The sequence below is a fragment of the Pectinophora gossypiella genome, chromosome 1, assembly GCF_024362695.1.
Source record: "Pectinophora gossypiella chromosome 1, ilPecGoss1.1, whole genome shotgun sequence".
Taxonomy (NCBI): domain Eukaryota; kingdom Metazoa; phylum Arthropoda; class Insecta; order Lepidoptera; family Gelechiidae; genus Pectinophora; species Pectinophora gossypiella.
In genome coordinates, this window is record NC_065404.1 from 4605376 (window position 1) to 4629503 (window position 24128).

Below are 24128 nucleotides of genomic sequence, written 5' to 3' on the forward strand. Positions count from 1 at the left end.
TCCAAATTGGCTCAGAGGTACATCTGAGTAGCCGCGCTTATCCTGAATTTTCTCTTAGACCAAATTCCAAATTGGTTAATCAAAGGTACCTCTGAGTAGCCACGTTTCACCTCGCTGCTTAATTTTCTGTTAGACCGACGGCAACGTGATAGGTGGTGAGCCGTATCGCTGTCCATAATGGCCGAGGCAATTGAGTTAGTGAAAATTGCACGTAAGATAAATTACTTAATAACTCATTGATACTCCCCGTTTGAGAATCAAACCGGTGAATCATAGTGATTTTTGTGTATATATTTCCTGTTTATCTAATTTAGGACTTCAGGAGGATTGGTTTTCGAATTCATGTTCTTCTTCTCTACTGGCGGCTCAATAATAACCCTAACACCAGGGTGGATGGGGTTGGTAATCCGCCTCACAACCCACACGATAGAAGAAGCGGTGAAGGAAGACATCGCGAGGAAACCCACATTCCCGAGAAATGCATTTTCGGAGGTATGTGACCTAACCTGTCTTGGGCTGGTTTTCCCTTCGCGGGTTGGAAGATCAGACAGGCACTCGCTTCTGTAAAAAACCAGTCCTGTCTTCAGGTTAGGTAAGCGGAACCCGTGAAAAACGGCATACTGCTAGGGAGCTGATGATCTAATTTAGGACTTCGTATCAGGAATGAGTGCAAATCATAAGTATTCAGATTCCTTGTGGCTCTGCCCACCCTATTAGGGATTACAGGTGTGAGTTTGTGTATGAGTGTGTGTTGATCTAACTTATTGTACACAGAGACGTTACCACAAGTCTCAGCAGCTTTTTTTTCCTTTTTCTTGACGTAACTTATTTTAGATTTGCCGCAAATGGCTTTAACTACTTGGCCGGACAAATGAGGAGCACTAAAGGCTCTCACCGGACAAAAAATTAAGACTACAGGGCTGAGGTTGCCCAGCTAGGCACTAACCTTGGCTCAGGGCGTCGTCTGAGGGGAGTGTTAGCGGTCGGGAAGTGGGATTTTGTATGAAATCGCATAAAAAAATCTGCTCTCGTTGATGTCTTTTGTATGGAGTTACTGATTTCGTCCAAGTAGTAATATTGAAGTTGCATTCATTACAGTAACTTTTTGCTTTTCCGGGTATTTTTTATTTTATCAGATTTTATATTGGCAGATGAGCAGAAAGCTTTTGATTAGATTTGTATTATAGTCATTATTCATTTTGAACTGAATATGTTTTTATATCTGCTACATTAAGGTTTATTTCAATTGATGAGAGGAGGGAAATAAAACTCGCAAATGATTGTGACTCATGTTTACAACCACTCACAAATGCAACATTTTGACTTTAAAGCGAAAAAAAAAACAAATAGTATTGTCACGGACTCATGGCATACATGGACAATTTTACACAAACTTACCTTTACCTAGACAATAAATACAATGCAGTTCTAACGAGAATAGAATATTAAAATTATGTTAGGTGATTACCAATACTCTAACATTACGAAAGTAAGATATTTGTGCCAATTCGGGCAACTACCAACCTAATTTTAGTTTGACAGGACTAAAACTAACTCCATCCCTTTCTTGCACTTATTGTAAGTGAAGAACGGCATTAGTTTGAACAGCTGTCAAACTGAAATTAGGTTAGGTTTGTGTCCGCCTGAATAGGCACCATAGGTGTCGGTTTTGGCGTATTAAATTATGATTTAGTTTAGCAGCATTCAAAGTAGTGCCGTCTTTCTCTTACGCTTACTGCAAGAAAGAGACAGACCTAGTTTTAGAACTCTCAAACTAAACTTTATTTTGCCAAAATCAACACCATTACATAATCTAAAGTTAGTATTCGCTATACAGTCGTGAGTATCATGCACCCACTATAGAACCATGTCGCACAACATGTTTGACATTTACTGAGACTTTATATTCAATTTGACAAATAAGTTTAATGTGACATGGTATTAAAGTGTATCATGTTAATGCTCGTGACTGTACATGCATACAATCCTGTTGTCCCTCTTACAATTACACTATTAAGCAATTAGGCACTTATTAAGGCAACAAGTAGCAAATTCTTTATAAAATATACTAAATATTTATGAAAATATAAACCTTTCGCTTAGCTTTATCGGGTCCTATACTATTTTATTCTACATTCAATAAAAATATTAAACAGATCTTTTTTCGGTTGAAGTCATGTGAAAACTATGCTGCGTTAAAATAGCATAAATCTATTTTTAAACAATACAGTTTTCACACACTAAAACGTATTGTTCACAAAATTTGTCTCTATATACGTATTTTATATAAATGAATATTTACTTTAAATGCTATATAAAGTGGTCTAAATTAATCGATTAAATGAAACACGTTGAGAATTGTACTTAAATACAAAATATTCATAACTGATATACATATTATTTATACGCCTTAGCCGTAAGCGATTTGGAATATTTCACGCTGCAATAAAAATAGTGGATTTTCTACTATATATGTATGTAGCTATAAAATACAATTTATTCCTACGTTTGTAAATGGACGGATACAGTAAAAATCTACGTAATATCGGACATGTTAAACTTTGTTAGGTATTTGACAGAGTTCAATGACCTACCAAACAATGCTCAACCAACAACAAATTTGAAGTCTATCTATAATGCATTGATGTTAAAATTTTCAGACATAATTGATATGATCTCTGCAAACTTGAACTTTCAAACAAATGAAGCAAGTGATATTTCAAAGAAAAACCTAGAAAATAAAGGTTGGTACTTCATAAGATTATTTTATAGCCGCAGTACCTATTAATCTACGTAATCAATTTCCATCTGTCACACGAAAAATTCTCAGGATAAACTTATTCCTATATTAATTTCATTAGATAAGACATTGTAAACTGACGTCAACTTCGTGAAATGACAAACAAAAGTAGTTTGGAAGTTAGAAGATAGAAAATAACAATATAATATTACAAACGGTTAGATTAGGTAGATAAGAAGTTCGTTTAAGATTGCAAATAAATGCACGTGGAAAAAACATAACCCTACTTTTGGCGGGTAGAAACTTACAAGTCCAAGTTTGCAAAGGTCAACCACGCTTCGAACATCGGAAGTCAATATCGCATCCGTGAACGCAAAAATATCCTGGAATCTTTTGTCATTTTGCTAATATTCATTTAGAACTTATGTATGTCTCCAACTTATGTAAGTTTTAACAGGATGTTTGCATAAGACCAAAGATTTTAGGATAATTTTGCGTTAACTGTTGTCAGTTTGACCACTGGTGTTCGAAGACCCTTCTGTAACAGCCTAGAGTTATTTGACACGCATGGATCGCTGTTTGTTCATATTGGTGAGCATTAGGGAGATGTAGGAAGTGAGCAGATCGTCCATCTTGTAGCCGAGGGAGGTTTCACAGAGCAGCTTGGAGCCGCGAACTAGGTTGCCGATCGTCATGTGGAAATACGTGTTGCCTGATGACCAGTTGGATATCCTCGTGAACGGATGGGTGACCAGGATGTCCTACAAGAAAAGAGGTGGTTAGTTGAAGTATACTTGCGTAGATAAGGTGGATCAAAAGGCCGCATCGAAGCCATTCATCTAAACAGCAATATTGCAAATTGACATTAGCGCATATAAAAGTAAGTGCGCAATGCCAACAAATGTCAAAAAGTGTCCTTTTTAACCCGTCAGCTGTCGTATTGTAGAGGATAGTGCTTATGATACAAAAATCTTTGATTACCAATAATGATTAATTTTGAACTGTGACACAGTTCGCGCTCTTACGTCATTTAAGAGTGAAGTAATACCCAGAGGGGGTGAGGTAGGCACCCGATAGGAATTGGCGGAGCGTTACCGTTCTGTTTGTATGTAGTATTATTCTATGCTTATGTTTTTTACTAAGTTTGTATTTTTGTAATATAGTTCTAAAGAAGCCAAAAAAGGGCGAAAAGAAAATTATTGTTATTATAACACATTGATTATTTTCTTTAAGTTTGTAAATACAAAAATAGATGTCAATCTAAGTACTTATCGCCATTCAAAATGTTCCCACAAGAGTAGAGTTCCTTATCAATTGTTTGATTAATTGTTTTGACGGTTTTACTCGATTTTAATAACTATTTCTTTACTAAACTAAACAAACTACGATCCCCACGGGAACCGTCGTTTTGTAATAATGGGATGTTATGCAATAATACCACTGTTTTGTTGCGGGCCAGTAGTCATAACACCTTTCAAATCGGTGGGAAAATTTGACTATCAAAACGTATTCTGTTATTGTTATTCTTTTAAAAGGAAATGAAATTTGAATATCTAAGATGAGTCAATGTGGGACTGGAGAATGTTTTGTGTTGGTGGACAGGCGGCGAAGAGTAGCGTGTTGATATTTATACATTTCGGCGAGTGGAACTCCCTTTTGGCGGCTGTACATTCTCTAGCGAGTGATCTCGTCAAGTTTTACCATGTACACTCTCCAACTCAGCCCGCCGCGGGGTCTCGCCGAGATCTCGTGCCCAATAGGCCTGCCTGCGAGAATTTAAACGAGAGCTATCATGTACTCTCTCGCACTTGGCACGGCCTTGGGGTGTCTCACTGACAGTGTACAGCCATCAGTATTAAAATATTGGCAGGTATTTTATCCTTTCGTTGTAAACGGTACTAATCGTATGCCTAATGCAAACAGCAAAGGACTGTAGCAGCTTCAGGCGGAGTGTTTACCGAAATAATTTGGGTGTTATAAAAATAATTTACCTTAGTTTGCGGATGGATCAAACTGACGCCGTGTTTGTTGATGGCGATGAGTAGGAGCTCGGGGTAGTTCGGTTCTGTTGTCTGTTTGACCTCGAAGAACGCAGAGCCGAAGGTGGGCCACCGGTAGATGACCTTGAGGAAGGTGATTTTGGCATCCTCGGGCGTCATGCCGGCGTCCTGGTTGTAGGACGCGACAATGGCGCGCTTCCAATCCGCTGAGCTCTGCATCTTGATCAGGTCCGCTGGGATGAGCTCGCGAAGCATTTGGCTGCAATGATGAGGAAAGTTGAATAAGGGGGTAATAAAGGTAAAGCGTGCGGAGATCCAGAAAATTGAAGAAGAATGAGAATGACCATATTATTATAATGATCTACCGTGATAGCACAAAAAGTGGCCAGTTTAAGGAAATATACTTCATTTAGAGTTGTAAGACACATAGTCCTTTTAAAATCCTATCCCAATTAATTATTTGTTATAACATAAACGACCTTTATACGTCCTGCTGCTGGGCACAGGCTTCCCCCTCCGGTTGATTGAAATTATTATAAGAAAAACAATACAACAATGTTACATGAGGTATGTTAGGGGCCTTTGGCGGCTCAATATTAACCCTGACACCAGGGTTGCTGAGGTTGGTAATCCACCTCACAACCCACACGATAGAAGAAGAAGAATGTTTATTTCATATAAGTTTTTTCACAAAAGTATACTAGTGTTTCCTTAAGCAACAAATTGCCTGTGCAAAACTCATGTATGCATGATTCTAATGATTCAGATCAGATTTTAATGCATGTATAGTTTGTGTATGAGTGTGTTGATTTGTGAAATTAGTGTATCTGAAAAGGGTCTCAGAAGAGTAAGGTAAGAACTCACGGTATAGCCTGCAGCTCCTGCTTGTTGTCTCCAAAGCGCGCGCGGTAGGCCAGCGCTGCGAGCCGCGCCGCCTCTTCGCGTCCACAACGATGGTACCCTCTCAACAGCTTGGGCAACTCCTGGTGGAAGTGGAAGATCACGTCCGCTGCCCGGTCCTTGCCCGGCACCGTGTTCGTCCACAACTTCTTCATGAAGAATACCTACGGAAACGCAACAGTCAATCAGTCATCAATTTCTCATCGGTAGGGATACCGTTTATCGGGGTATGATATTTCCCTAAACTTGAGTTACGGACCGGTTTATAACATAAAGTCAAGAAAGTCAATGATAATGCAATTTCTATTTTTGCCTATTCCAGCCAGCTGACAACTGATAAAGCAAACATTATTTTTCATAGCTTATAGTGTTTCTTTTTATAGATTGGATTGCATGTGTGTTTGTCTCTTGGATGTGTGTTTAATTACTTTACTCTTACGCTTTAAATGGGAACTTAACCCATTATTTATTAGGCCCGCTGAACCACGAAGCTATTTATTTTATGCTAATCATGTACAACTTGTGATATAATGGGCTAGATTCAAGATAGTATATTATCAAATGTAAACAACTTAAAAAGTACACTATAAAATGACATTGACCGTCCATTAATTTGAACAAATAAACACAATTAATAAAGAAACTTAATCTTACCTGATAAGTAAATTGTGGAGTAATGCCATCACGTGTCGGCCGCGCTTTCTTGATCCAATCAGTGAGATGTCGCACGAAGTCGAAGAAGAAATCTCCTTCCGGCACAGAAATCACCTTATCAGCTATTTTAACAAACAAACTAAAGCCCTCACTAGATCTGAGATTCAGTCTCTGTGCTATATTTTGGCAGAAGTCCTTCGCTCTCGTTGACGAATCGACTTCAAAAGCCTCGTCTGTATCATCTGGGAAGTAAACTTTATGGAATATCTGCGTCGTCTTGTGCTGAATAGCCTCCACCTCCACCTGGTGTGGAGGATACTTCCTTTGGCCATTCCTCAAAGTTTTCTGCAGTCTTTGGAGTGAGTCTTGAGCAATTGGATACCTTCTAGTTCTGAGGAAGAGAGTTAGTTCTCGTAACAAGCCCTGGCTACACGCGAACAGTCCCGTAGCCAGCCACATCAGCTCCCAGCCCCTTTCTTCTGACATTCTGTTCCGATTATCAGTCAGCTGTTTCATTATTTGGCAGTAGATTTCATCACGTAGTATCTCGTGTTTCAGTGGGCCATCGAAGATGTGGTCTGTGTATTCATTGCCGATGCGGGGTCGTTTAGAGGGCAGGTCTCCCATGTATTTTAGAATTGCCGTGAAAGCGAAACAGGCTTCCTCTGCCAACTCCTCTTTAGCTTGTAGTTTCTTTAACAACGGTTGTTTTATCGGTTCCCTAGAATGTCGCCAGAGCTCTTCCGAACCGCCGCGTTTAGCTGTGGAGAGTGTAAGGGCTTTGGATACTGTGCGTTTAGGCGGCAGTCGGAAGTGGTCCATAGCATATTCTAGTAACGTGTGTGGTTTGTCTCTGCTTTCGGTTCCGTTAAGAGTTGCAGTCACCACACGACGACCGTGCTGAGCTCCTTCTTGACAGAATAGCAATAATATATCTGGTGGAGGTTTTGTCAGTGCAGGCAGAACATACACCGTCTCTGCTGGGAAGTCTCCTCGCTCCATTGTCCTCTCGCAACGCCCGATACACCAGCCGTTGTTTAGTACAGACTCACCAGTGCTGTCTTCCTCTAAAATAATCAGATCTCCTTTATTGAACGTTAAGAAACTGGATCCTTCCCCAGGAGCTTTGTAGTCTTGAAGTGCAATCACGTATTTAGATCTTTTTTTCAAGCCTTCTAAAAAGTAAACCACTAAATCTCTGATATCTTCGGCATTAGGACTTTGGAATGTGAATTCTTCACCGCGCACAGTTGACAGGCTAAACGTTTGTGTGAACACTTTGTTGGTTTTCTGACTCGACACTGTTGTGATTTCTGGGAACGAAAGTTCCAACAAAACTTGCTCCTGGTCATCGACAACATACACTCCCGTCCAATTTACAGCGATTATAACATCATTTTTGGGCAAATTGGGACCAGAGTTTCTGTAAGCTTCATAAAATCGAGAGAACAGTAGAGGCCATTTAAATTTCGCGTAACTAACAACGTCTTCTTTCACTCTGTACGCTGGAACTTTTTCTTTCACGTAGTAACTCTTTTTATATGCTTGCACTACCAGAGCTCCCCATCTGTCTACTGCCTTCTCGACACCAGTGAGACAGTAATCTGGAATATAGTTCGGCAGAAGTGTATATAGTCGCTCGGTGTTCATGTCTTGCCCGTATTCGATGTAATATTGCTGGGCTGCAATCATTGCTAAATCTTCTTCTTTGTCACATCTGTACTCGCCGAACTTGACTCCTCTCACCACTTGTTGGTAAATCAAGTTCGTAGCTACTTGGTCTTCAGTAGGATCATGCCAAGGAGCAAATATTTCTTTCCTGAAGAATAACCTCCAGGGAGCGTTTCTCTCTTGAGCCCCCTGTTCTTTCGCATACTGCTCGCATTGGGAAATGGCATCCATCACATGGTCGCCTCCACTTCCCAACGAGCTCACTTTATCAAACAGTGCAATGTACAATGAAAAACCAAACTGGTCTCTCAACCCGATCTTATCGGATAGTTGATTGCATAATTCTCTTGCAGTTGTTGCCGAGTCGGCTAGTAAAGTCTTTGTGTTGCCATCCATGAATGTTATTGGTAACATTATGGGCTTTTTAGACTTTGTTGCTTGTAGCTCCAGCCACGATGGGGGCTGGTTTCTTGTACCGTTGTTGAAGGTCCGTTTCAGACGGTCCTCGCAGTACGGGGCATAACCTGGCGGGCCTTCTCTTATGAAAGCTCTCAGGTAATTAACAAACTTCTCACTGGGGGCGAAACAGCCCACACAGAGTGAGAGTAAAATCCATCCTCTGGCGTGAGAGGATTTGGACGGATTATTGGTCAGCTGCTTGCATATTTGGCAGTATATTTCGTCTCTTAATTCAGCGCGCAGAATGCCGTGACCGATGATGAAGTGTAGTTTCTCCAAGTTTGACGTTGGACGCGACTCTAGCCACGACTGGTAGCTGTCAGCTGTGTACTCTTCATCCTGGAAAATTATTTCGATTTAAGAATATTATTCTACTTATTTTTTTATCTTCCAGATTTTATTATAAATTTAAAAAAGAAAAGGTTACCTGTAGTTTCCTCCTAACGTCTTCTCCAAGTTTGTTCTTCCTTTTCAAGGTCAATGACACCAGCTTATGTCTGATGGACCTTGGTTTCTGTTTGTTCAAATACGCGTCAGGGTCCACACCCATCATTTGTGCCTCTTGGAATTCTTTGGACCTGATGAAGTTTCTTCCAAGTGTTGCGGTCACTTTGGACATGACAGACGTATTGTCTCTGTCCATAGTGTGGTACCGAGGCTCTGGGAGGTCTCCAGTGAAGCGCAAGATAGTGATCCATAAAGCTTGAGCGGCCTGAAAATTGAATAAAGACCATTAATTTTTGAGAGCAAAATTGAAAATCTTCGAAACTTCCAAAACTCGGACCCAAAACATGGTCGTTTTTTATTTGCTCCAAGTCAAGCATGGAAGCAGTATCTAGTAATAGGTAGTTTTAATTACTTAATCAGATGTATTGAATGATAATAGCGATGTCAGTTTTATCAATGCATTAAGGATCCATTGAGGCAATTTAGATTATCTAACAGCTATTTTTACCGTTTAGCGACTAATAGCACAAATAGGATTTTATTTATTTTGCCTAAGTCACTGAACTATTTTAAGTCCTATACAAACTCATCTTCATTTTCCATTACAATGTGACCAAAACTAAAAAGGTTTTTATGGCATGACCGGAAATATAAGCAACTACATACGTCCAACTGTTGAACACAGGTTTCCCCCTCCATCAACCGGATGGGGTATGGAACATATTCCTCCACGCTGCCCCACTGCGAGTTGGTAGAGGTGTTTTACTTCTAGTGGTCAGAACCAACGACTTAACGTGTCTTGTATTCTATTGTGTGGGTTGTGAGGTGGATTACCCCGGTGTCAGGGTTACTTTACTTTTGAGCCGCCAAAGACCCCTGACATGGCTCAAGTAACGATTATGTACTTACATGAGTAAGTAGTAACTGGGACCAAGGGCTTAACATGCCACGAGGAAACGGGCCTGGTGATCAGCCTGTAATGTCCTAACCAAACTAGGGATCACAAAGTGAGTTTTGTGATATGTCCCCACTGGGATTCGAACCCAAGAACTCCGGTTCGTGAGCCTGACTCAACCACTGGACCACGGAGGCCGTTGCGTGCCTTTTAAAGCGCGGAAACATATGCAACTAAGAAAATTATTTATCAAAAACCCTCACCAGCTGATCACCCTGTGTATGCAGTGGCAGCAATGGATGCTTCAAAGGTTTCCTCGAGTACTGGTGCGTGACGTTGCCTTGGAAGTATGTGGCGGCGAACTTCTGGAACTTGTATTCCGAGAGGTCCTCCTCGTCTTCTGATGTTGTCTGCATTGGTGTCACCGTCTGCGTAAAAATGTATAAAGGATTGCATAACATTTTTGAATTAAGCTTGTCCAAGATTTCATTATTAACTTTCATTCCAAAAGATTAGAAAAAATGATTAGAAAAATAAAGCCATTGACTCAGGTCATGGCGTGATCAAGAGAAATAGGGATTAATTTTTATATAGAAGATACTTTTTACAGACGAGCAGCAACGCATGTACGCATGTAATTTTTGTTAGCCAATGTCGACACAGTTGGCGTTAATACCATATAGTGTTTATTTTCTGGCATTTCCCCAAATTTTCAGAAGGATTGGATGTCTCTTTACAAACGAAGAGCAATGAAACATCTTACCTCTTGTTGATCAGCCCTGAGTTGCGGCAGGTCGCTAAACACAGACGTGTCTTTCGGCGCAGGCGCCTCGCTACTGGAGTCGGGCAGGAAGTCAAACATGGCTTCCACCAGCTTGCTGTCGTCCACGGGCTCGTCCTGCTTCCGCGCTGCTTCCTGTAGCAGCGTCCGCTTCGCCTCCAGCTGGCGTTTCTCTTCCAACGCCAGCTCCGCTTCACGACGCTCCAGTTCGTACATGCGTTCCTGGTGATAAAGAATTTTATTAGTTAGTGTCACGCAATCAATCAATGCTTCAGGTTAGGTTTACGGATCCTGTGAAAACGGGATAACGCTAGGGAGATGATGACGATGAATTAGTTACTTAAATATCCTATAACCAAAAACTTGCCTGGAACAGATTGCTACTTAGCATTAAGCCCTATTGTACTCTTCTATTTCTTTTTTTTTTTTTGTAATCTTATATTTCCCGTCTGCAATGTATTTGTTATGTTATATTAACATTTATTTTTAAAGATTGAATTTTCCTGGTGTACCGGCAACGACTCCGCCCCTAGTGCAAAGCATGATAGTGCTTTTAGAGTTACATAATTCTTTAGATAGTATATATCGATCGACAGTGAAGTGCCGACAACTGTTGATGTAGAAGATATAAAGACAAGTACTTGCACCCGGCGTGTTTGATTTCTGATAATGAACTATGTACAAGATAAATGAGTGGGAAGCTGATTAACATAATAGTACCTATTTATATCGCATATGCATAAATATTAAACCTTATAAGGTTAACATTAAAAATAACACAAAAATATTACAACATTTTTGTACTTCCAGAGATACGTTACGACAACAAAAAGATTTTTTTTTTTTTAAATGACTATCTGTTACTTTATACAACATTCTGACATAAGTACATACAATAAAAGTAACATGACACAATGGAAGTCCATAAAATAAACCAAATAAATAATATTATTAGCGGGAAAAATATGTTTGCATATACATTGCACACTCACTCTCACACATATTCATAAACACCCTCATTTACGCACACAAATATATACCCCACACTCCAATACTTAGATGTACTTAATCTATTTTTATTCAATTTTATATTTATATTTTATGTTTCCTGTGGTTATTATTATTGTTGGCATGCGTCAATCTTACAAGACTTGTATCCCATATTCGACGGTTTCCCAAATACAGGCTCCGCCTAGTTTGGGAACCTTTATTCATTTTGTAAAACTTATAATTATTGTACCGCACCTCAAACATATAATACCTAACAAATAAATAATAATAATATTTACCGGGGGACGAAATGTACTGAGAAATCCCGGTTGGTCCCACATCGTTATGTGCTCGTCTCAACCCTGACCCAGCTGCACTATAACTATTCCGTTTATTGTCAATAGTGTGATAATAAAATATGCCATTAGACCGTCGGTTGCAAGTAATTAAATAACTTGAAAACGCGTTAACACTTGCAACTATGTACATAAGTTGATTGAAGAAGCAAAACTACTCGTACGTAATGAGCGATCTAATTGTGTATGAATTCTGGTTTAGTTGGACGAGTTTTTATGATTCAGATCCATGACTACTTTACGTGATATAATTATTTTTCTCTATGCTAGTAGCGATCATCCCAGTTTTTGTTTTAAAAATAATTAGTAGGTATTCGGCCACAATACAAAAACAAAAACTGTGTGTCATGCGATCAATGTTCCAAAATTGTTTAAAGGAGCTTAGAGTAGACAAGAATCGAAGTTTTAAGCTAAGGTTTTTTATGAGGTTCAGTTTTTAAAAATCGGGGTTTGTATTAAAACGTATTATTATGTACTTAAGAGTAGTATTATACAACAGACACGACATAACAATTTAGTCAAAGTCAGACCTGGTGATCAGCCTGTTATGTCTAACCTAACCTTACCTAACCAAACTAGGGATCACAAAGTGAATTTTGTGATAAGTCTCCATGGGGATTCGAATCCGGGACCTCCGGATCGTAAGCCCAACGCTCAACCACTGGACCACGGCCATTTTCATCTATCGATAAAGAAAATTCACTAAGGCTTTTCTAACAACGATTAAACAGCGGTTTAAAAGAAAATTACACGTTGTCGATACCGGATCAACTAGTTCCCTCTCGCCTGTCTAGTTTTCCCTTTATGATAACACTAAGTATGTGGTATATGGTTACGTTGATTCACACGTGATTGTGAAATTGATATACTTAGATCTGCCCGGGTAGCATGCTGCACTTATATCGCACGCGTCGCGTTATATGGACCCACGCTATTGGCTGCGCGATAAATAAGTATATTAAAATACCATGGAGACATGCAAAATTAAATAAATAACATAACACAAACTCACGACTATATCTCAAATGGAGTAGTCAGAGGTACATGCATCGCAAGATGAACTAAGTACCCATACATCACTAGCTAGCATCATAGCTTTACAGGTTTATCGCGCGCATGAACCAAATAATTTTACGCGATAAAGAATTACATTATTTATCCGATTTACCTGTATTTATTTATTTAGTGAGTGTGGTCCTGTGGTACACCAGCTTGCTTCAACAACAATGAGTTATGAATTAATCTTAAGTGCGTTTTCACTAACACAGTTGTCTCGACCATTATAGACGGCATCACATTGGTCTAACAGAAAGCTCGATGAGGCGTAGGTTAGTTCATCTTGCGATGGATGTACCTTTAACCAGTGGCGGCCCTGGGGCGGTGCGAGCGGTGCGATCGCACCAGGCGCCGTTTAAGGGGGACCACCCTGGCTGGGTACCCCGTATCTACAGGGGAGTAACTGGATTGGGCACCCCTGCTCTGAATTAGGCCTCTTAGCGGCCACATAACACAAAAAAAGAATAATTGGTATATTTCGGTGACCGTAAACTAATCGAAAAAAAATCTGTATTTTAAGGGGCGCCACTGTGAAGTGTCGCACCATCTAAATACTGCTAGAGCCACCACTGCCTTTGAGTACCCCAATTGGAGGTGAGTTTATGTTATGTTTAGCTCGGTGGCGCAGCGGTAAACGCTCGGTCTGCGATTGTTGAAGTAAAGCAACTTTCGCAAAGGCCGGTCTTAGGATTGGTGACCATAAAAAGAAAGATTTCATCTCGAGCTCCTCCGTGCTTCGGAAGGCACGTTAAGCCGTTGGTCCCGGCTGCATTAGCAGTCGTTAATAACCACTAATCCGCACTGGGCCCGCGTGGTGGTTTAAGGCCCGATCTCCCTATCCATCCATAGGGAAGGCCCGTGCCCCAGCAGTGGGGACGTTAATGGGCTGGTGATGGTGATGATAAAACAATTGAATATAAAAACTTACATTACTAACATAGTGAATATCGTAGGCCATGTCTCCGCACACGCATTTTGACCACACACTCAACATTTTGATTGTTGATCTAATATTTTTCACTAAATGAACAAAATAACGAACACTACACTAATCAGATTTGCTCCATATTCAATTTTCTTTTAGCCATTTTAAATAATTTGTAAGTTTTTTAGGTACCTATTTGTCACTGCACTTGAATGTATTGATATTTAGTATCACAGAAGCCCCCTTCTGTAATACTAAATATCAATACATTCCCATCCCCAGGTATTTGGATTGGTTTAAAAAGAAAGCAATTCATCTAAAAAGAAATATTGCTATTTGACATTTGTTGACATTGGGCAGTTACTTTTTTATGCGCAAACGTCAAAATGTAATGTCTCTTTAGATGAGTTGCTTTCATATATATGAATGTAGATAGGCAATACTTAATGAGGAGTTTTCCAGGACATTGCTAAGATGTAATAACACTTCAGATGTGACCTTTGACAACTATGTTACCCTAAACCCACTGACACAACCGCCTATCCTCACTGATCACTACAGATTACCGAGGGTTACTTCAGGTTGCGTGAAGTACCAACCAACCAGATTTCTTGGTTACCCAACCGGCAGGTTAACTCTGTTCGCGTACATTTCATAATGTTACACTTGATTGACTTGCAGCTAATCGATATGTGAAGCATAGTAAGTATGTATGTAAGCTCTGTTACTGAGGACAAAAAGAGGCGTAGCTACATTCGTTACATACATACATACATAAACAGCCTATATACGTCCCACTGCTGGGCACAGGCCTCCCCTCAATCAACCGGAGGGGGTATGGAGCATACTCCGCCACGCTGCTCCAATGCGGGTTGGTGGAGGTAATTTACGGCTAATAGCCGGGACCAACGGCTTAACGTGCCTTCCGAAGCACGGAATCATCTTACGTTTTCGGACAATCAGCCTCCGTGGTCTAGTGGTTAGAGCGTTAGGCTCTCGATCTGGAGGTCCGGGTTCGATTCCCGATGGGGACATTGTCGAAATCACTTTGTGAGGCTGTCCTTTGTTTGGTAAGGACATTCGTTACATCTTGGACTTATTAGATCCGATGGAAAAAAGTAACGAATTAACTTCAACTTTGTACTTTTGCAATCAGAGAATCAGAATCGTTTATTCAACGTAATTATATATGGATAAACTTGTTGAAGGTCAATGTAACATTTATGAATTTACGTCATTTCGCAAGGTGTTATGGCTGAAGAGGAGAAATGGCAAGAAACTGCAACTTTTAAATCAATACGGGTATACAAGTTATTTAATAACTTGAGAAACACATTCAATACCTTAAACACATACCTATACTACCTATATTAGACTACCACCATCAACTCAACCTCATCATCATCATCATCTCTAGGCTCCGAACACAATGTAGAAAAAGAACAGGAAATATCACGTTATGAACGTATTTTTTTTAGTGATCGAAGTTTCCAAGCATGTCTTTAGGGTCTAACAGGAAGGTTATTGTGGGTACTTAGTTCATCGTGCGATGAATAAGTTTGAGTTTAGAATGGGCTTAAGTTATGTCATAAGTGTCTTTTGGGGATTAATCGGAAAAACTTAGGTTTTGTCTTTGATTCTGAACACACCGTAGTATCTAGGAAATATCATGTTATGGACGTATTTTTATTAGTGAGAAATGTGTGGCGAAAGTATATGACCTGCCCGTAGTGATCTTTCTTACACTTTTTCTACGGTATATCCGGAATGAAAAACAAAATGTAAATATTTTCGATTAATCCCTAAAGACAGGTACTTAAAACATAAGTTAATTTCAATTCTGATACCACTTCAAGTATTTAAAAAAAATCCTATAATGGTGCTAATTCCTGTAAATACCATCTAATTTTATTTTAAGTTATATCTGTCCTTTTCTTATCCGCCGAAAAGGAAAGGGACGGGTAATCGACAAGCATAAAATTTATGGAACACACGTCAATTTTAAGCACAAATCTAAACCAACCGTCTAAAAATTTTACGTCAGTCAATAACCCGACACATTAATTTACTCATTCTTCCTAAAATTAAGAGCTGTGAATCATCCGTCCCTTTCCTTTTCGACGGATACGAAAATGACGGATATAACCTAAAATAAAATTAGGCGGTGTCTGCAGGAATCGGGGCCAATGTACGGTTTAATCTAATTTAAACCTTGAATAACTGAGATAACTATGGAAACGCAGCGAGCGAATAACAACGATACGAGGCGCATCACTCTTAACTTATAACTTTGTTCGGCTAAATAGTTAATGCCATTTGCGGCAAACCAGCAATAAATCACGTCAAAAAAAAGCTGTTATAACGCCTCTAATTGACGCTGTATTTTTTTAGGCGGCAACAGTGCAGATCTATTAATCAATTACTTAATCTATTGTTACTGGCAATAAATTTATTTTATTCTTATTCAATAGGCATTATAAATTAATATTGAAGCTTGGAAAGAAATAATTATATGCAATATAGTAAAAAATAATGTCAAATTCTCAATTATTAACTTAGCATAGTAATCTACTTTAGGTATACCTATATCCAATACTTTACTTACTTACTGAAATATTTTGTTTTAACTAAAGTACTTATTAGATATTTAGTTTTATTACATACCTGACGTCATAATTTAGAAATAAATATTCATAAATTTATCACCAAATAGTTAATGCACAATTTAAATATCACATTCACTATACTCACATTCCATTCAAATGGAAGTTATAACCATACTATCTTAAATCTTTATTTTAAAATCATTTTTTTTGTTAACTGAAAGATTATCATATACGATAAAATGCGGCATTGCTATCTTAAAAATCCAATCAATATCGATAAATCACTATTTATCCAAACTGTCAAACAAAGCAAAGGTTAATTAAAAAAATACTCTTTTGCTCCTATACTTAAAGAACAAAATAAAAAATATTAAAACTAAGTAACAAAAATGTAGGCAGATACCTAATTTTAGAAAGATTTGGTTTTAAATTGGATAATTGCAATAATCTAAAATCGATTGCCATTTACGAATATATTAAAGTGACGTTTTTAGATAATCGATAAGAACCTGTAATGTATTCTAGCATTACGTACTTTTACCTTTGTCTATTTAAAACTTAATAAAGTACAAAGTCGGTGCCGTTTTTCGGATACACGGGCACATTTTTTTTTGACGTGACTTATTGTAGATTTGCCGCAGATGGCACTAACTACTTGGCCGGACAAATGGGGAGCGCTGAAGGCTCTCACCCGGTACAACGTTTAAGACAACAGGCCTGAGGGTGCCCAGTTGGGCGCGAACCTCGGCTCAGGGCGTCGTCTGAGAGGAAAAATATTTGAAAGAAACGGGCACGATAGCACGTTGAAGAGTTATATATTTATATTGTGAAATGACAGACGCGACGCCAAGCCACTCGCCGTAGCGGGAATCGTCGTTCGGCAAGGACCAAGTATTCGTTCGGGGAGTCGCTGGCAACGCCATAATTCGATTATCATGTGCTCAGCGGTGAAGGAAAACGTCGTGAGGAAACCCACATTCCCAAGAAATGCGTTTCGGAGGTGTGTGACCTAACCTGTATTGGGGGGATGGGTTTCCCTTCGCGGATTGGAAGGCCAGACAGGCAGTCGCTTGGACCTGTCAGGTTAGTTAAGCGGACCCCGTGTGAAACGGGATAACGCTAAGGAGATGATGATGAACTACGTATTTGTTGATACATATACAAATATACATTCCTAAATATCCATTTTCAAATTATGGCGTCAGTTACGTAATAAAACTAAATATTTATTTTACTTTAGATAAAAAAATAGGTATTATAACTCAATTTTATTAGGTAAGACGCTTTGGTTTCGACGAAAGCAATCTACATAGAGCTGATCTTGCCCTTAAACTCAACGATGTACATATATATACCTATATTGATTTGAATATCTAAAATTCGGTTGTACCCTGGCATCGGTCAGGCTAAGTACTCGTAAAGAGGCGTTTCTTAGCTATGACTGCCTGTAAAAATAATATACGGCTACACCATACACCACCTACACATACTAAACGACCGGCATGCGGGTAATGGTGCTAATTCCTGTAAATACCATCTAATTTTATTTTAAGTTATATCTGTCATTTTCTTATCCGCCGAAAAGGAAAGGGACGGGTAATCGACAAGCATAAAATTTATGAAACACATGTCAATTTTAAGCACAAATCTAAACCAACCGTCTTAAAATTTTACATCCGTCAATAACCCGACACAGTTAAGTAGACAGCACGTCAAACGGATTGCATACCAGCGACGTGCCTTTTGATTCGCCCGGGTTATTCATTCATTCTTCCTAAAATTAAGAGCTGTGAATCATCCGTCCCTTTCCTTTTCGACGGATATGAAAATGACGGATATAACTTAAAATAAAATTAGGCGGTGTCTGCAGGAATCGGGGCCAATATGTCCAGCCCAGTCTCATTTTAATTTATTCATATTCAAATTCACCGGCTTGCTTCTGGCAATCGGGGGGGTGGGTGCCTATTTCAAACGCCGGTACCGGACTTTCACCAATGAGTTACTAAATTATCTTAAGAGCAGTTTTCACTAACACAATTGGACAGCGATACAGCTCACCTATCACGTTGGTCTAACAGAAAGCTCGATAAGGTGTGGCTACTTAGATCATCTTGAGATGGGTTTACCTCTGAAAATCCCACGATCTCACAATTGACAACATTTCAAATTTTTAAGCCGTGGTTTTTTGTGCTATTTCGAAAGTACTTGTTTAAATAGAAGACACGTATTTTTTCTTTTCAAGATTTTTCCACTAGAAGTTACAAAAAATATTTTTTGAAAATTGGATTCTCTGCCATTGATAGAATGAAGGCAGTATAATGTAATGTACCTTTGCATGCGTATTTAAAACAAGTCGCAAACAAAGTGTCATGTTATGTATGACATTTACTTTTTTATAATTTTTATGTAAAGGTCTGAACTTATTATGCCTTCCTCTTCTGACCTCGTGGATTTTTCAATATATTTCTATTATTACTGAATTAAAAAATCTGAAAAAATGTGTTTTGTGTAAATCATAGAAATATCTCGAAATGGTTTTCGATTTAAGGCACCTTAGTAAAAATGAAATGTTGTCAATTATGTTATGCTATTGTAACTCACCCGATAATTCTGCTCAGCGATCTCTTTAGCGCGAGTGTTTCCTTGATGCTGTAGACGCTGTTCCTCTTGTCTGCGCAAGCGCAGTGCCTCGTTATGCGCGATGGTTTCCTGCTTCAAGCGTTTGTACCGCCGCATGGCGATGAGCCGTCGTACGTGGCTCTGGATCTTCACTATCGCCCACATCTTGTGACCGTACGAGCGCCGGACTAAGTAGCCGCGCGCTGCCGCCTGGGGGTTGGTGAGACATGAGTTTAGTTGTTGTTAAGAGCTGTTTTTGGGTAGAACCTTAGTACAATATACCAAAAATCATCAATAAGCAAAACACATGACATATCGTTCGTTAGCTTGTGTCAATTCTGTTTTTTCCATTGGATAGGTACATTGGGTAGGTGTTTTTTCCAAGGGACGTATGCAAAACGTCTGTTTATTTATGTATATTCTATTGATTTTTATAATCCAGTTTGATAATTTACTGAGTAACTTACACTTACGTATACTTTTTTACTAAAAGCCGGCAAATCTCTTAGATAAAGTTACTTACTTGTAAAGAAACGATGTGCCCTCGGAGATGTCTGAACCGGTGGGCAAGCACCCGGGCTCGAATTAGGGCTTGCAGCCGAGCGTAACCCACTTTCATCTTGTTGTATCGGATCCTCTGCAGCTTGCCGCGCCAGTGCCTCTGGATCAATACAGCGGCCGCCCGCATCTTCAAGAACCGCCTGCGATACACCCAGCCCCGGATCGAGCGCTGAAGGATCAAAATCTTCCTCGTCAACACTCTGTCTCTCTCCTGCTCTAGGAACAGATCGTGAGCATCCTTCAAAAACACTTTGGTATGACCTAGTTGGTAATCAGATTTTCCAAGCACAGTCGCACATATTTTAGCAGTCGCAGCCCTACAATCCGTTTTATGAGCTGGTGGGACACCAGAGATTAAAAATCGATACCGTTCCACGAACTCCTTGAAACTGTGCCTAATGGGGTACCCAGCTCTTCTGATCCTGATTGTCTCCATCATACCGGAATATCTGAGCTGCCGGCAACATAGTCCGCGATCAAACATCATCGGCTTCTTATATTCATTCGGCTTGATACACCTTATGAAGAATGGTTGACACGTTCCTAAAGTTCTCATCAACAAGTCTAAAGATTTCTTGAACTGGGTTGACAGAGTCGGTGTTCGCTTCCGAGTTTCGGAGCCCATAGCTATATCATCCTGGAAAATGTGCTGTAAGAACTTGTTCGTCGAAATATGGATCAGTTGCAACAGATCAGCGCTGAACGTGTCCCGGTTTTTCTCCAAGAAACCTCTAGTGTCATAAAAGACAATGCCAGCGAAATGGTTCAAACCGAAACTTGTGTTTATATCTGACTTAGGTTTGAGGTAGTTTCTGTGAAGGCCGTGTGTCTTGTGCAATTTTGCTAACATTGTTTGATCTGTGCCTTTTGGGAACTTTGATTCCTCGTCAATCAGAGCCATAATGTTCAGTTGCTTTAGCGCAATCAAATCCAATGCATCTTGATTGTCGACGAACTCTATATGCTGCCAATTGATGCCCTCATGATTATATTCTTCTTGTTCCAATTTGAAAATGTGTCTAACGAAAAACTGCTGAAGATTTTCGTTTGCAAAGTTTATACAGAATTGCTCGAAACTGTTATGATCAAAGTTCTCGAAGCCGAATATGTCTAGTACACCAATGGCGGTTCGTGTCGTACATTTTGGCTTATAGATGGCTGCATTGATTTTCTTTACAATGGTCACGAATAGGCGGCCATAGATTCCTTTAACGAAGGCGTCTCTTATATCTACAGATTGGTCGCGGCTGAGTGTGGACACAACAGTTTCTCCGTGAGCGAATAGCGTCTTTCTCGTCAGAGCATCGATAAGAGACTGCATGGGTACTCCTAGGAGATGTGCTACTCGCCTTACATTGGCCTGTTCAATAATTTCCGTGGCGTCCAGGTTGTCGACCACAGTAGCTTCATATTTGATGTTGCCGCAGTGTAGGACGGCTGCTAGTAGTTTCAATATTTCCCATATTTCTGGCTCGCTGAACAGCAACACTTTCATCGCTGATCTGATGTCTGCGAACTCAGCAGCGTCGTCTCTGCCTTCGCATGTGAAGCTGCCGCCCTGTAACAACCAAAACAAAAGCGACTTTTTGTAACAGATAACAATCGTTTATTTTGACTTTCGAATATCGCGTAAGATACACTGTGATAAATAAGTAGCTTGAGTCAACATTTTATCAATCCAAATCTTTTGCTTACCGCAGACAAATATCTATACTCTGACGGTTCACCAAGCTCAAGTTTCTTCTTCTCGTCTTTGGAGAGACCAGCGAGCAGGCAGTAGAAGACATGGTAATTCCTTTCCTCGGTCCCTTGGGATACGATCCTGGACTTCTCCAGGAGATATTGCTCTATCTTGGCGCCCTCGATGACTCCGCCGCTGTTGAAGTGGATGTCGATGTACTTCCCGAACCGGGACGAGTTGTCGTTCCTCACGGTCTTCGCGTTGCCGAACGCTTCCAAGATTGGATTCGCTTCTAGGATCTAAAACGAGAATTGTTTAAGATGCGATAAGATATTGATTGCATTCCTATTATTTATTTGTTGTTTTTTAATATACTTATATATTTCCTATTATTTTTTTATGGTTATTATCGTAATAACGATAAATAATAATAATAATATAATAAATATTTACGAATTATCTATAATGACGCCTTGTGATAATAAAATGGTAATACTATGCTACATTTACGCCGTTACTTTTTAAGATCCTGTAAGTACTTCCTTTAAAACTTTAATTATTTGATGTAAGTTTCATTGAATTTGAGCGCGAACCTCGGCTTAGGGCATCGTCTGAGAGGTTTATATTTGAAAGAATTATTGGTCTCTAGTGGGCCTAAGATAGCGATAAGCGCTGAATGAGGGTCCAAATAGCCGAATCATTGCTCCACCTTACCTGTTGCTCTATCCAAGAATGCTTTCCACTGATAGCCGCGAGGTACTGCAGGATGAGTTTAGTAGACTCGGTCTTTCCTGCGCCGGACTCCCCGCTGATCACGATGCACTGGTCCTGCCCGTAGCGGCGCATATGCGCGTACGCATTGTCTCCAATAGCAAATATATGCGGAGGCAACTCGCCGATCTTCCGCTCCTTGTATAGCTTGATCTGGTCCGCCGTGTAGATCGGCAGGATTTGGTACGGGTTCACTGCTACTAGAATGGAGCCGGTGTATGTCTGCAATGCGGAAATTGGGATCGTGAAATTGGTGCGCGTTGGAAAAGGTCTGGCTTATACAAATGGTATCATACAGGGTTGATGGGGTTGGTAATCCACTTCACTACCACACGATAGAAGAAGAAGAAGATACAGGGTGTTAGTGATACCGCACCGAATACTGAGGGGGATGATTCAGACCGTCTTTCTGGGGTAATAATATATGAAGATGAAGATTTTCCACGTTGAGTTTTTAAAAGCTAAAACTACTTTACTATCTCTGATAATTAACTATAGATAAGCGGGCGGGGACGCAGAAATTTGTATGCAGTCCCCTAGTCCCGCTTTTCCGAATTTGTGTGCATCAAATTTTAACTTAAAAACATTTACTCCATAAATTACGCAAAACACATAGTCTTAAACAGTCTATATATACGTCCCGCTACTTTCACTCAACCGGAGGGGATTTGGAGCATACTCCACCACGCTGCTTCACTGTGGATTTGTGGAGGTGTTAGTAGCCGGTTTGTCTCGACCGGCGGCGGGACGTATTGAAGTAGCATTTTGAAATACGCAGCCGGACATACCTGATGAAGCGCTGAATCATCTTACTTTTCCGGACAACCAGCTGTTTCAGGCAGCAAGCTGAATTAAGCCACTCAGGGCAGGGTACAGCAATGTCCTAGCCAAACAAAGACAGTCTTATAAAACCTAAAAAAAAAGGAAAAACTACTCACGTATATTAAATTCTCGTTGTATCGGATTAGCAGATTCCTAAGGATGCCGGCTTCGTGCAGATCCCCGAGAGATATCATGTCCTCTACTCCGTGCACGGAGGTGGCATGCATGGCTTTGATGCGTCGCTCGGGCGGCAGCCATTGTTCGTTGCCGTCGTCGTCGCGCACGCGTATGCGCCGCCCCTCGGCGGCGAGGACGCGCGCGCCGATCGCCACATCGAACTCTCGCCCCGACACCGGCTCGATCCATATGTAATCGCCCTGGAAATACAAAAGAAAGCCTCTGTTAATTTATTAAATCTTAGAACTTCGCGTCAAAAGTGACTGCATGTCGTCTTCTGATCAGGTATTTATAATACTTATGTCTTATCTAAACATATGTAATCAAGAGATAGAGATAGGTAGAGATACCTACCCTATGAGAAAATACGGTATATGAACCGACTTAAAAAAGGAGGTTCTCGATTTTTGCGCTTATGGATGGATAGCTAAGGAATTCTTCTTCTATCGTGTGGGTTGTGAGGTGAATTACCAACCTCATCGACAGTGGTGTCAGGGTTATAATTGAGCCGACAAAGGCCCCTGCTTACTACATACATACTTACTACATACTTACATCAGTAAGTAGTAACCGGGACCAACGGCATCACGTGCATTCCGAAGCACGTTTTGAAATAAGTAGGTACTTCATCATTTTTTTTAATTTCTGCCTAAAATTGACGTGTGTTCCATAAATTGTATGTCTGTCGATTACCCGTCCCTTTCTTTTTCAACAGATAAGAAAATCACAGGTATAACTTAAAATAAAATTAGTTAGTGTGTACAGGTGTAGTGTGTACATCAGCACCATTATATTTATAGTAGGTACTTACAAAGATTTTAAAGTAAACAAGTACTAGCTGTTGCGCATCTAACATTAAAACTACGGTTGGTTATCCACGAACAACATGAAAACAATAGAAATTATTCGCCTATTAGCATTTGCATAGTTACCGAGTAATTATAGTATCGAAAACGAATGTTGGACTAAACTGATGGTCAAACGCAAACGTAAGCGTGTGAATAAGGTATGTAACCG

General features: G+C 40.0%; 1 protein-coding gene across 2 annotated transcripts in view; it reads right to left on the reverse strand.

The window, feature by feature from the left end:
- Positions 1 to 1277: 1277 nt before the first annotated feature.
- Positions 1278 to 24128, reverse strand: part of LOC126381778 (myosin-VIIa) — an 81868-nt gene continuing 59017 nt past the window's right edge. For both annotated transcript variants that reach the window (XM_050031260.1, XM_050031266.1), the window contains 12 exons: positions 23051 to 23311; positions 22056 to 22334; positions 21356 to 21640; positions 19623 to 21218; positions 19082 to 19309; positions 10530 to 10769; positions 10030 to 10194; positions 8852 to 9136; positions 6295 to 8763; positions 5605 to 5804; positions 4732 to 4999; positions 1278 to 3501 (listed from right to left, as the gene is read on the reverse strand). In XM_050031260.1, coding sequence (XP_049887217.1) covers positions 3295 to 3501; positions 4732 to 4999; positions 5605 to 5804; positions 6295 to 8763; positions 8852 to 9136; positions 10030 to 10194; positions 10530 to 10769; positions 19082 to 19309; positions 19623 to 21218; positions 21356 to 21640; positions 22056 to 22334; positions 23051 to 23311 — 6483 coding nt within the window. In that variant the 3' untranslated portion in view covers positions 1278 to 3294. The remainder of the gene's footprint in view (positions 3502 to 4731; positions 5000 to 5604; positions 5805 to 6294; positions 8764 to 8851; positions 9137 to 10029; positions 10195 to 10529; positions 10770 to 19081; positions 19310 to 19622; positions 21219 to 21355; positions 21641 to 22055; positions 22335 to 23050; positions 23312 to 24128) is intronic.